Below are 13,680 nucleotides of genomic sequence, written 5' to 3'. Positions count from 1 at the left end.
TAAACTGGATTTTGTGATGGTTGCACACATCTATGTATTTGTTTAAAATCATCCAATCATATACTGACAGTGGCTGAATTTCATTGTATGTAAATTAGACCTCACTAATGCTAAGAGGAAAAAAAAATCAAATTTCTGCCCTACCTCATGAATATTGGGCAAGCTCTTCAACTACCAGAAAGGGTTATTAGAAAATATGATTTACTTCAAAAGTTCTCCCTGAATATTTTTTTCTGCACAGGATAAGTCTTTAGCATGCCAAAAAATTTGCCAGCATTTTTCTTTAAATTATACTATTAAATTATTAGTACAATTTTTAATCAATATTGTTTTGGGGATCTTAAATAATTTAACTGTTAGGTAATTGCAAGCTACTACATTAAATCAAATATCAACATATTAAGGAGCGTCATTGAGAATTCACATATTTAAGCTAATGCCAAAGGCAGTTAGGTATATATCACGATATAACTCAACTCTAAAAGGGATTGAGTTCCAATCCCCTGACTTTACAAGTTTATCAGAAGAAATCTTTGAAAGAACCAAATATGATATTAAGTTCAATATGTGGTGGGAAGTTGAGAAATTATGTGTTATCTTTGTCACGGGAAACAAACGTGAAAAAAAGAAACATTTCCTTTGAGGTTTTCACCAATAGATGAAACTGTGAACTTTTGTATGTCCCCTGAATGGACTATTTGAGGACCATCTCTGATTAGCAGCAGACTTATTATTCTTTCCTTATTACATATTAAAAAAACCACAAACATACCCTTAGATACACACACATGCACTCACATTTGAAGATGCAAGATGAAGAAAGGTACATGACGTTGAAGGTACAGTTCAAAAAAAGGAATTCTGTCCGAACATCCCAACTTAAACATCAAGGTATGGAATTCAAGGTTTTTTCCAATTGCCGTGGACTTATATGGGCATGGATTTAATATGAGTTCATATTACAATGAATATTAATGTGGTTAGTAGTTTCCTCTATTCTTTTTTTTTTTTTTCCTGTTCTTGGACTGCTTAATTTTTGCGGTCTTTCATTCTCTCTGTCTCCGCTTTTCTTTTGTCTCTCGCCTCTCTCATGTATCAGTGTAGGACTAAATTATTTACTTTTAAAGTAACATTTTGCCTCACATTAGTAAGGATATACTTAGGAAAAATACACAGATCCAATTAAAATTAATAATTAAAAATGAATATTTGGTACCAGTCATCCACCTCCTTACCATTTATAAGAGGGGACATTTTAAAATACCATTTTTTTTAATTCAACTTGTCAAAAAATTTATGTTTTTCACCAAGTGAAAACATTGTTCTTGGAAAATAGAGATGATAACATGAAAGACCACTGCATCAAGTGGCTCTTCTGTGAAAACCTTTCTCATATTCACTTTGTAGATGTCACTTGGAAACCAAAACATGTTTTAGGGCAGAAAAGGAACTCGGACAGCTGCAAATAATAAATTTGCGATGCCTAGCTATTTAAGTGGCATATGCTAATGACCATTCTTTACTAATATATTTTGCTGTGTTTAGTAAGGAATGTTAGTAGTAAGGTTTGGAATAAGACACATTACATTGGAGTCTTATTGACAATTTTATATACCCATCTTTTTCAATGTTTACTTGACTCTTCTGACTTGTTTGTTCTTCTAAATAATTTTATAAAAGTTTTTCAGACTCCTTCACTGTAAACTAAAAAATCAAAACCAAGCTGATGGAATTTTATGGTATTTAAACCTTTATCTCTGACATTAAGTCTTTGATCCAAACCTGGCTGATTTCTCATTTGTTCAAGTCCACATTCGTGATATTCTCTTGTTTGTTTGTTTGTTTCTCATATTAGTTTGGAACACTTCTGTTGAATTCACTTCTAGTTTTCTTTTTACTTTTTTTCATGTTTCTCTGTTAAATGTGACATTAGCTTCATTGGACAAAAAAAAAAATTCTATTGAACAAGTACACATTAATTTCTGCTTTATTTTTTAGCATAAAGTTTTTGGATTTTATCATTTGTGTTTTTTACCTCTGGGAGGTGATGATATATTTCCCCTAGCTCTATCAGTGTGGTATTACTGACGTCTGACTATTGAATAACTCTCATACTCTTAGGATAAATCCAACATGTTCATGGTATGTTTTGGCTACTACTAATATATTTAAGATTTTTGTGTGAACACTCTTAATAGTCATTGGTTTTTGTTTGTTTCCAATATTTTTATGTTTCCATGGTAAAAGTCTTGTATTTTAATCTAATAAATTAAATTAGACTGCTTCTTTACAAGATAAAACACAGGATAATGGAAATGTTATTTTATCCATAATTCTGAATCTTAATGTGTCTCAAATTCATGCAGTGAAAGTTATCTCATGATACTTAGGAGAAATAATTGAGTCTGAGTTGAATTTGAACAGGCTTCCACATTCTTTATCCTAATGTTTTCTGATAATCATTTGTTTGATTTTTAAAATAATGGCATTCTATTACATGTATTAAAATCTTGGAATTTATTGATTATCATTACTAATATATCAAAATATTCAAAAGCAATCTGTGAAATGCAATATATTCATTCATTGAATCTGATAAATCTTATTTTACTATGCTTGTCAATTATAATGAGAGAAAAGTTGTGTACTAATTCTCTGAAGTACTGTTCTATATGGTTTACTATGCTTCTTTCTTGTCAGAGATTGGCAACCTCAAAGGTAGTTTTTTTTATTTCCACTATTCTGGACATCCAGAGTATTATCATTATTAAATAAAATAAATATGCATTTTTTATTTACTTAAGTGTTGTATTTTTATAGTCTAATATCCTTTAATAGTCAAAACCCATACTGTGTACACCTGTTATTACAATTGCTATCCCTTCATAGGACCGCACTTTTCTAAGCTAATTTATGTGATTGATCTCTCAGATTGTTCTGTGATGTTGCACTGGTATAAAGTCTTATTGGGGATATCTGGAACAGTAAATGCTATTCTGGTTTTGACTTTGGTCACCCTGATTCTGTTAGGTAAGTTAAATGATCTTAATTAAAATATCAAAAAAATTAACTTGTTTCTTCTCTCTCTTTTTTTTTTTTTTGCCTTTTTAGTGCTGCACCTGTGGCATATGGAAGTTCCCAGGCTAGGGGTCGGATCAGAGCTACAGCTGCCAGCCTACACCGCAACCACAGCAACACAGGATCGAGCCACACCAGATCCTTAACCCACTGAGCGAGGCCAGGGATGGAACCTGTGTCCTCATGGATCCTAGTTGGGTTCGTTAACCACTGTGCCACGACAGGAACTCCTTAACTTGTTTCTTATGACTCTTTTCCTATTCATTCATTCATTCTTCTTTATACTAACAAAGATTTAATGAGGAGCTGCTATGTATAAAGCAGTATATTATACCCATGGTAACATATTTAATACAAAGTCAAATCAAGTAAGTATGTCATCCTCAAGTGACATACAATTTACTGGGAGAAAAGTGTATGTGTATGTGTGTGTAAAATGTATTTAAAACCATATTTTTGGATTTATTACATGTTTGTAAATAGACATAATCCCATTATTTTTCTTAAAAATTATACATTTTGTCTAAGATTTTATTTAGGTTTTTTTTTGCCTTTTGCTTTTTAGAGTCGTACTTATAGCATGTGGAAATTCCAAAGGCAGGGGTCGAATTGGAGCTATAGCTGCCAACTGACACCACAGCCACAGCAATGCAGGATCCGAGCTGCATCTGTGACCTACACCACAGCTCACAGCAATGCCAGATCCTTAACCCACTGAGCGAGGACAGGGATCAAACCTGCATTCTCATGGATACGAGTTGGATTCATTTCTATTGTGCCACAATTGGAGCTCCCTAAGATTGTATTTAGTTTACTCTTGTTTTTGTCCAAATATTTACCGAGCAACTACTAGACGCCAAACATTACTACAAATCCTTCATATTTTTAAAAAGAAATAGTCATGGTGAGAAATTTCATATTTTAGTGAAAGAAACAGATTTTTAAATAAGTAGTTATGGTAGAAGGGGCTAAATAAAACATCATATGTTTCAGCAAGAGATGAAGAAAGCATGGAAAGACCATGCATATTCCCTAGAACAGAATCTTTGCTTTATTTTTATTACTCTATTACCAGTTCTTAGGAGAATGCCTGGCACAGAATAGCTTCTCAACAAATACATCTTCTATGAGTGAATTAATTGTATAATACTTTACAGTTCATTAAATAAACATAAACATTTCAAAAAGAAAACTTCTAGTTCTCACTTCAGTTATTTCTAGTTCCAGTCATCAGAAACATTCTAGAGAATTTGTCTCTGAGACGTTCCCTAGAGAAGATACTTTCCAACCTTAAAATAATCCTATTTTCAAGTTTCTCAGGAAGTGTTGCTAAAATGCCAAAAAGGAGATAATTTAAATATCACCCAGCATGATGACATTGGAAATGGGGAAGTGAATGGTGACACAAGAGCAAAAATAAGTAATAAGGATGCAAGCCACTGTGTTTCAGGAACTACAGACCATAAAGGTATCTCTCAAGGCTTTGGCTTATACCATTTTTAATCTTTTGGACTTTCTAAGTTTGAAAAATCCTGTTGAACAGTTATGCAGAAGACTAAATTCACAAAGCTTTGGTATGAATCTACTTTTTACTCAAAACTGGATTGATACATTTAAATTTTTTTTGCAGTGGAAGGAGAGCTATACCACAGAATGTAACACTGTTACTGATGTTTTTGATTCCTTCTAGGAATTTAAAATCATGTTGAGACATGTAAATATGGAAAGTTAATTGTGATTATAAGGCAGTATGTAAATAACTGTTTGCGTCTCATCTTTTTTGAAATACAAAATAAAAGTAATTATATCTAACAAATTATCTACGATGATTTTAGAAAACTGTTCTTTCTGCTTTCAACCTTTTCTTTCTTAGCTTAAGCTTTAAACACTTAACTCTTTGAGCCTTCAAAATTTATTTTATAGTATTATATGTAAGGAAGGTCAAGATTAATTTATTTTATAATTGTTTATCAAAGGATTTTTCTCTTAGTTTGCAGTCCCCCTTACCCCATATCAAAATGTCATATATATTATGACTTATTTATTTGACACTTTTTTGGGTTATCTGTCTGTTTTACAAGTCCTAATACAATTGAAATATTATGAATTTATCACATATTTTACCATACATTTTGCACTCTAACAAGTTTCTCATTATGCTGTGTATCATAATGGAACATTTTCAGAGATAGGAAAGCTTTGCTAGGTAAGCATAGAATATACAGACATCATTAAGCCTTCATTAAAGTCAGCATAAACATTGTATAATTGAAGTATAAGATTTTAATTTTGTTAATTTTCCTCTTTTTAAGTTGAGATATTAAAAATTAATTATTTGAAATTTAAAAAAATCAATGATGTTAGGACATTCAAACATGCAATTATCTTATCTATCTATTCCAAAATATTTTCATCACCCAAAAAAGAAATCCCATACCCAGTAAGGAATTACTCCTCATTTCCTCTCTTCCTAGTTCCTAGGAAAAGATCAATCTGCTTTCTGTCTCTATGTATTTACCTCATCTGAATTTTCATATAATGGAATTACACAATATTTTACTTGTTGTGTTTTTCTTCTTTCATTTAGCATACTGTTTTTGAAATTCACCCATGTTATACCATGTATTAGCCCTTCATTTCTTTTGATGACTGAATAACATTTCACTGCATGTATATACCACAATTTAAGATGAGAATATTAACCAAAGTGGTCTACAGATTCAAAGAAATCCCAATCAAAATTCCAATGGCCTTTTTGCAGAAAAGGACAAGATGATCTTAAAATTCACAGGAAATCACAAAGACTCCTGAAGAGCAAAACAATCTTTAGAAGAACAAATTTGGAAAATTTGCATTTTCCAATGTCAAAACTTTGTACAAATCTACAGTAATAAAAATGTGTGGTACTGGACTTAAGATAGACATATACAGATCAATGGAATATAATTAATCCAGAATTAAGCCCATGCCCGTATGGCCAAATGATCTTTCGCAAGAGTGCCAAACTATTCAAAGTGGGAAGAACAGTCTTTTCAACAGGTGGGGCTATATAAACTGGATGTCCACATGCGAAGAATGAATTGGACACCTAACTCACACAATATTGAAGAATCAATTGAAAATAGACCATGCAAGTGTAACTGGGTCACCATGCTGTACAGTAGGAAAAAAATATATAAATAAATGATAAAAAAGGAAAAAAAAAAAGAAAATGGACCAAAGACCTAAATATAAGAGCTTAACTGAAATTTTTACAAAGAAAAATAGGTGTAAATCTTTATAACCTTAGATTAGGCAATGATTTAAAATATGATATAAAAAACACAGGTGACAAAAGAAAAGAAGTTAAAATAGACATCATCAAACGTGAAGACATTTGTTCATTAAAGGAAATTTCAAGAAATTGAAAAGATGATACACCTAATGGAAAAAAAAAATTTGCAAATCACATATTAAAAAGGTGTCCACTATCCAGAATATATGAACAACTCTTAAAAGCCCAGAAATGACAAACCATTAAAAATGGCAAAGAATATGAATAGATATTTCTCCATAGAAATTATACAAAAGGCCAATAAGTGCTTGAAAAGGTGCTTGACATGATTTGCCATTAAGGAAATTGGAAATCAAAACCACAGGGGAAACCACTTTGCACTCACTAGGATAGCTATAATCAAACAGAAATAAAAAGTGTTGGTGAAGTTACAGAGAAATCGCTCATACATTGTGAATAGATATGTAAAAACACTACAACATTGTGGGAAACAATCTGTCAGTTCTTCAAAAAATTAAACATAAAATTATCATGTGACCTGGTGATTCAAGATTTAGGTATATACCCAAGAGAATGGAAAAGTATGTCCACACGAAAATTTATACATGAATGTTTTATAGCAGTACTATTTTAATAACCAAGACAGCCCAAATGTCCAATAGTTGATAAATGAATAAAGAGAAATGTGCTACCTCCATGTAACGAAATATTACACAGCCACAAAAAGTAATGGAGTACTGATACACACTTCAATTGGATGAAACTTGAAAACATTTTGCTAAATTAAAAAGTCAGAGAAGCAGCTGTATAATCCCATTTATATGAAATGTCTGTCGTATTCAAATCCATAGATACAGAAAGCAGATTAGTGACTGCCAAGTCTCAGGGTTGGGGAAATGGGGAGTAGCTGTTTGGTATTTATAAGATTTTATTTTGAGGTGATAAAATATTTTTAGATTTAAATAGTAGTCATGTTTGCACACTTTTTAGATGTACAAAAATCCATAGCATTTGTATTTTAAAATGGTTAACACAGTGAATTTTATGTCGCATGAATTTTATCTCAGAAAAATGAGATTGTAATAGCCGTGAGTTTGAACAGTTAAATTGGTCTGTGCTTGTACTTTTACATTATATCACATTTCCCTCATTATTATTCTAAAAGTCTCATATTTTCAATTTGAGAATACCTCAACTTAAATTTAATTAAAGAAAATCAAAGGACTTGATGAATTTACAATTATGAGGTTAAAAAAAGTGTCAATCATCTCAATATTACTTAATATCAAAAGGGAGATATTAAAGAGTGATTTACATAAAACAATGATAGAAATTCTAAAACGATATGGATAAAGCCTAAGCAAGTGATACATAGGATATTTTATCTAATTTCTCAAATAGCATTAATGCAATATATATCTTAGTTGCTTCATATTATTTTAGTCACATATTACATTATGGTATGAAAAAAGTTCCTTTATGTATGTCTAGCTTTTGTTTCACCTTACTAATTTCTTAATTCCCATGACATCGCTTTTATTTTGGATACCTTTTGAGTCAGAACACTTTGTTATGAGCAGTTTTATCACAGGTCTACTCTTTTTCATACAACGTATAAGAATTCTCACTGTCAATTTTGTAGGCGTGTGCCCATCAGAATGGCTCAAATATCAAGAGAAGTGTTACTGGTTCTCTAATGAAATGAAAAGTTGGAGTGACAGTCATGGATATTGTTTGAGAAGAAAATCTCATCTACTAATTATTCAGGACCAACTTGAAATGGTAAGGGTTTAGTATCATGTTTATGGCATTTACCTCTTAGAAGTCAAAAATAGCTTATCTCTAATTTCTTCACATCTTTTTTTAAATTATCTTTTATCTTGATTACTGAGTTTTTGGTGCTCTTTTAAATTTTGTACTCAAAATCAGTGCCTCACTTGAGTCATGCTAATTCTGGTCTGAATATTTGCATTCAATTTGCAGGTAGTGTATGCATATGTACATAGTATATAATGTATGTGCAAAAAATGTATGAATCAATTAGTATAAGAATCCTCATACAGAGTGTTACTTGTCCAATAAAATTCTAAAATCTTACTTAATATGTTTAAAACATTATAATATTCTGTTCATTTAGTTACTCATTACCTATGTTTTAGGCTTTTATACAGAAAGCCCTAAAACAATCAAACTATGTGTGGATTGGACTTAACTTTACCTTCCAGAAGAGGACATGGACCTGGGTGGATGGTTCTCCATTGGATTCAAATATGTGAGTCTTTCCTAAAAGGCAATGTGGTTTACTATCTGTCACAGAATTTATCTCTTTAAAGTACCTAGAAACCCACCAAAATGAACTCTGAAATCATTTTTGGTACTACAGAATTTGGAAGGATGGAAATTAATTTAATGTTCACTGGACTAAAGATAGATATTTTGTTTTGGTTTTCAAAGCAAACGGGTTTGAAAACAATAATGGTTGTGCCCTTATTTTTTTATTTTTATTTTTTTTGTCTTTTTGCTATTTCTTGGGCCGCTCCCACGGCATATGGAGGTTCCCAGGCTAGGGGTCAAATCGGAGCTGTAGCCACTGGCCTCCGCCAGAGCCACAGCAACGCAGGATCCGAGCCGTGTCTGCAACCTACACCACAGCTCACAGCAACGCCAGATCCTTAACCCACTGAGCAAGGCCAGGGATCGAACCTGCAACCTCATGGTTACTAGTCAGATTCGTTAACCACTGCACCACGATGGGAACTCCTATTGTTTAAAACTGTTTACACTTTATATGAAAAGGTGGTAATTCCCTCTGATGCCCAGCAGGTTAAGAACCTGACTGGTATCCATGAGGATGTGGGTTTGATCCCCAGCCTTGCTCAGTGGGTTAAAAGATCTGGTGTTGCCATGAGCTGCCGTGTAGTTTGCAGCCATGGCTTGGATCTGGCATTGCTGTGGCTGTGGTGTAGCCTGGAAGCTGCAGCTCCAGGAAATTCCATATGCCACAGGTGGAGCCATTAAAAAAAAAAAAAGAAAAAAAAAGAAAAAGGTGGACTGAACTACTGTGAACCACTGTAATCTTCTGTTTTCAGTGCTTTTTAAAGTCATCTTTAGTAATTAAAAAACTACAATTTTTGTATTTTATGGTTATCATAATATTAAAAAACGAATAAGAAATATGACAGAACAAAATAACCCAAAATTCTCTCAGCAATTGCATGAGATTACTGACATTTTTTTTAAAATTTTATGAGTGTTTTTGTGTGCTTATATTAATTTTATAATCAAATATTTAATTAGAAATACGAATAGTAAAACCAGTAAACTCATATCTTAGCCCTATGTTAGTAGGCAGAATAATGGTCTCCCCAAAATGTCCATATCTTAATCCTCAAATCCTATGAATATGTTACTTTATATGCAAAAGACACTTTAAGAGTGTGATTAAATTAATAATTTTGAGATAGAAATATTATGATGGATTATTAGGATGGGCCAAATGTAATCACAAGAGTCCTTATAAGAAGGAAGAAGTTCAAAAAGACAAAAAAAAATTATTCGAAAAGACAAAAAAAAATTATCCAAACAACAACAACAACAACAACAAAATTATTGGGAGTTCCCATCGTGGCTCCATGGTTAACAAATCCGACTAGGAACCGTGAGGTTGCGGGTTTGATCCCTGGCCTCACTCAGTGGGTTAAGGATCTGGTGTTGCCCTGACCTGTGGTGTAGGTTGCAGATACGGCTCGGATCCCACGTTGCTGTGGCTCTGGCGTAGGCTGGTGGCTACGGCTCTGATTAGACTCCTAATCTGGGAAACTTCATATGCCATGGGTGCAGCCTTAACAGGACAAAAAGACAAAAAAAAAAAAAGAGAAGGAAGAAGTAGGAGCAGGATCAGAGGAGACATGAAGATAAACACAGAGGTCCCAGTTATCTAACTGATAACCAGAGAGTACAGGCAACATGCAAAAGGCAAAGAATAAATAAATTTTCCCCTAGTGCCGGCAGAAGACAGCTACGCAGACACTTGATTATAATATTTTAAGACCAGCTTTGGAGTTCTGATACCTAGAACTGTAAGATAAATTTGTGTTGTTTTAAGCCACTACATTAGTGCTACTTTGTTACGGCAGCAATAAGAACCTTATTCAACATGATAACCAACCTAATGAGTACTATTGCATTATTTTCCCTTCACTTTAATTAACCATAAAACATTCCTTATTTTCCATCTCTCTACTCTAAATTAATCAATCTAAGGAAGTCAATTAAAGACATTATTTGAAATGGAAAATAAAATTATGGATGTGTGTCGTTTGAAGGTATAGTTATATCACTGAACATTACCTGATCAGCTATTATGAAGATGCTAACCTAGGTTTTCTCTTCATGCCAGATCCACTCAATATTACCTTTAGGATTGGGTTTTAACTCTAGATCATGCTTAGAGATTTTTTGTTGTTGTTGTTCAGAAACATTCAGTACAAAATTTAAATGTACATAAAATGCAAATAAAACAGTGTATTCTCCAATACGAAATTCAGTACTTGTCCACTATTATTCTGAAAGCTTTGATAATCATGTGTTTCTTTTCTATGATACTTTCTTGAACTTTTTTCTAAATTTAAATAAATTCCTGACAATAAATCACTAACATGACTGTATTTTGTAGAGTTCTTTATTATTGTATTTAACATGTTGTTTTATGGGTAAGTAATACAAAAAATATATATAATTTATTTAGGGATTACACGGGTCAGTTGGTATACTGAATTCTTTACATTTAATCTCTATAACCGTATCATGGAGTAAATATTTTTATTACATTGTACAATGAGATATAAAACTCAAGAAAGGGTAAATGAGCTGTCCATGTGACTTAATCTGAGTTTTTAGTTTAATGGATGACATGGAACAATGGAAAGAATACTAGGATAGAATATGGGCACACATTTATTTTTATCTCTGTCATTTGCAAACAGCACCCTTGGCAACTCTCTGCCAATCACACACAGTAATGCTAAGCTACAGAGGTATGGAAATGTTTAGTGAGTCAAAATATTTGAAAATGTATTGAACATTTGAACTACTTTTTAATAAAGGAGAATTATCAACTGAAAACACAAATGGATGTCTTTAGCAAACAATTAACAATGTATTCATCCTCTCTTTTGCAGATTCCTCATAAAAGGACCAGCTAAAGAAAATAGCTGTGCTACCATCAAAGAAAATAGAATTTACTCTGAAACCTGCAGCAGTGTTTTCAAATGGGTCTGCCAATATTAACACTTTTAAAGTGACAGTGGAATAATCAATGATCAAAATTTTTGTCTAACATTAGTCTTCAGGACTAAGAATTGAAAACTGCAATTAAACGCCAACATCTCTTTTTTCCTTCCATCATCTTCTTTAGTCCTAGGCACAGAGCAACCCATGTTAATAATTTAAAATATATCTTGCTGTATAGCACAGGAAACTATACCTAGTCACTTGCAGTGGAATATATATATATATATATAGTTGGGTGAATTTGTAGTATAGCAGAAATTTATACAACATTGTAAATCAACTCTAATAAATAAATTAAAAATAAATAAATAATACATATTTTCCAATTTTCTTTCTGATAATGTAATCCACTGTAAGCCCATGCATTCACATTCATGATTTAATTCACTTTTTCTTTTACAACAAATGTGATGAAATTATGTCTTCTTTTCTGCATTTTGCTTTTTAAATTCTTAACAATATCCTATGCAAATTTAATATAGTTTTAAGTTGCATTATAGTGTGGATTTATGCATTTTATACATTTTTTTGCTCCCTTATTTATGAGCATTAACTCTGTTTCCAGGTTTTTGCTACCAAACTATGCTGCAGCTAACATTCTGAATATCTTATTAAATAGTAGCACTTTTATTTCTATGATGTACACTTTAAAACTGAATAAAAAAGTGTTAAATATGTTGTTTGTTTTAGATTTTATATAATTTTTATTTAAATTTAGAAACTATCACAAACTTATAAGATTATAGGTACAGAAAAAAGAACTTACCTTCCCCCCCAAGCCTCTTGAGAATTAGTTACTAAATTAATTTCTTTGTAAAATTTCATGTATCATTGTGTATGCTTCTTACTTAAAATCTTCTACTTAATCACAATAAAATCATCAAAATCAAACAATTAACCCTGACTCAGGACCACCATCTCTAACTCTTTTCAAGATTTGCCATTTGTCAAAATGATGTTCTTTGTAGTAAAACATTCAGCTCAGAGTCATTACCTGCATTTAGTTATTGTGTCTCTTTAGTCTCCTTACACCTAGAGTTTCTTAGCTTTCTTTGACATTCATAACCTGACCGTTTTAAATACTACAAGGCAGATATTCTGTAGAACATTTTATATTCAAGTTATGCCTCATTGGCAAGAACAGCACAGAGGTGATGTGCTGAAGCTTTGGTCTTCTCACTGCATCCTTTCAGGTGGTGCATAGTTTTATTTGTTCCATTATTGATGATACTCACTTTGTTTACATGGTTAATGTGGTGCCTACCAGATTTCACTGTAAAGCTACACTTCGCCCTTTGTAATCCGTTAATATTTTGTGGGGGATGTTAAGGTGTCCTTAATAATCCCCTGACTTTGACTAAAAATTTAGATGACTTCATTCCTGATTATGTAAACCTGACCTCCCTATTTTTTAAGTTACTTTAGAAAACTTGCTACCAGAAATTCTTTCTCTGACCTTTGAGATGTAAATCTTTTTAACGGCCTCTTGAAGATTTCACAACACAAAAATGTCTTTCTCAAAGAAGTGGGAGACATCTTTTTGAAAGGCAGCATCTCTTTCTCAGTTTCTGTGATGGTAATAACCTAACTGCAGTGGATGCAGAGCTCTACCTGCAAAACTACCTCCCATCATGATTATCTGAGAAAGTTTAATTTTCTTTTGGGTAATGTCATTTAGCCAACATAAATGTTGCCCCCTACCCGCCCCCAGCTCCTAAAAACCATACTGCCTTTTCTTTCAGCAAATTCTAGTTCAGACTGAGTCCTAGACTATATCATCTACTACAACAGCCTTCAATGAAATCTTCCTTTCCCACGTTAACCTTGTGTGATGCAAATTTTGCTTTGATACGAAGTGCTTTTAAATTCTGTGAATATCCAACTCATCATCAAAATGTCTATTTAGCTTGCCCTAGTCAGGAGCTTAGAGTTCTCTGCTCCAAGGTTTAGAGGAAAACCAGAAGAATGCTTGTTGTCAAATCTGGCTTGTTGCAAGACATGTTTCTTTGAAAACTCCATCTTGTCCTTCTTTATTT

General features: G+C 32.5%; 1 protein-coding gene across 1 annotated transcript; it reads left to right on the top strand.

Annotated features, from left to right (window-relative positions):
* The first annotated feature begins 703 nt into the window (after positions 1 to 703).
* LOC125131808 (killer cell lectin-like receptor subfamily F member 1) lies at positions 704 to 11,832 on the top strand. Its single transcript, XM_047788572.1, has 6 exons — positions 704 to 891; positions 2,932 to 3,030; positions 4,391 to 4,546; positions 7,995 to 8,134; positions 8,512 to 8,624; positions 11,533 to 11,832. The coding sequence occupies exons 1-6, from the start codon at positions 789 to 791 to the stop codon at positions 11,639 to 11,641; spliced, it is 720 nt and encodes a 239-aa protein (XP_047644528.1). The 5' UTR covers positions 704 to 788; the 3' UTR covers positions 11,642 to 11,832.
* Positions 11,833 to 13,680: the final 1,848 nt, after the last annotated feature.

This window comes from Phacochoerus africanus, chromosome 7 (genome assembly GCF_016906955.1).
Source record: "Phacochoerus africanus isolate WHEZ1 chromosome 7, ROS_Pafr_v1, whole genome shotgun sequence".
Lineage (NCBI taxonomy): Eukaryota > Metazoa > Chordata > Mammalia > Artiodactyla > Suidae > Phacochoerus > Phacochoerus africanus.
Note: the sequence above shows the minus strand (reverse complement) of the source record. Positions and strands in the feature narration are given on the sequence as shown.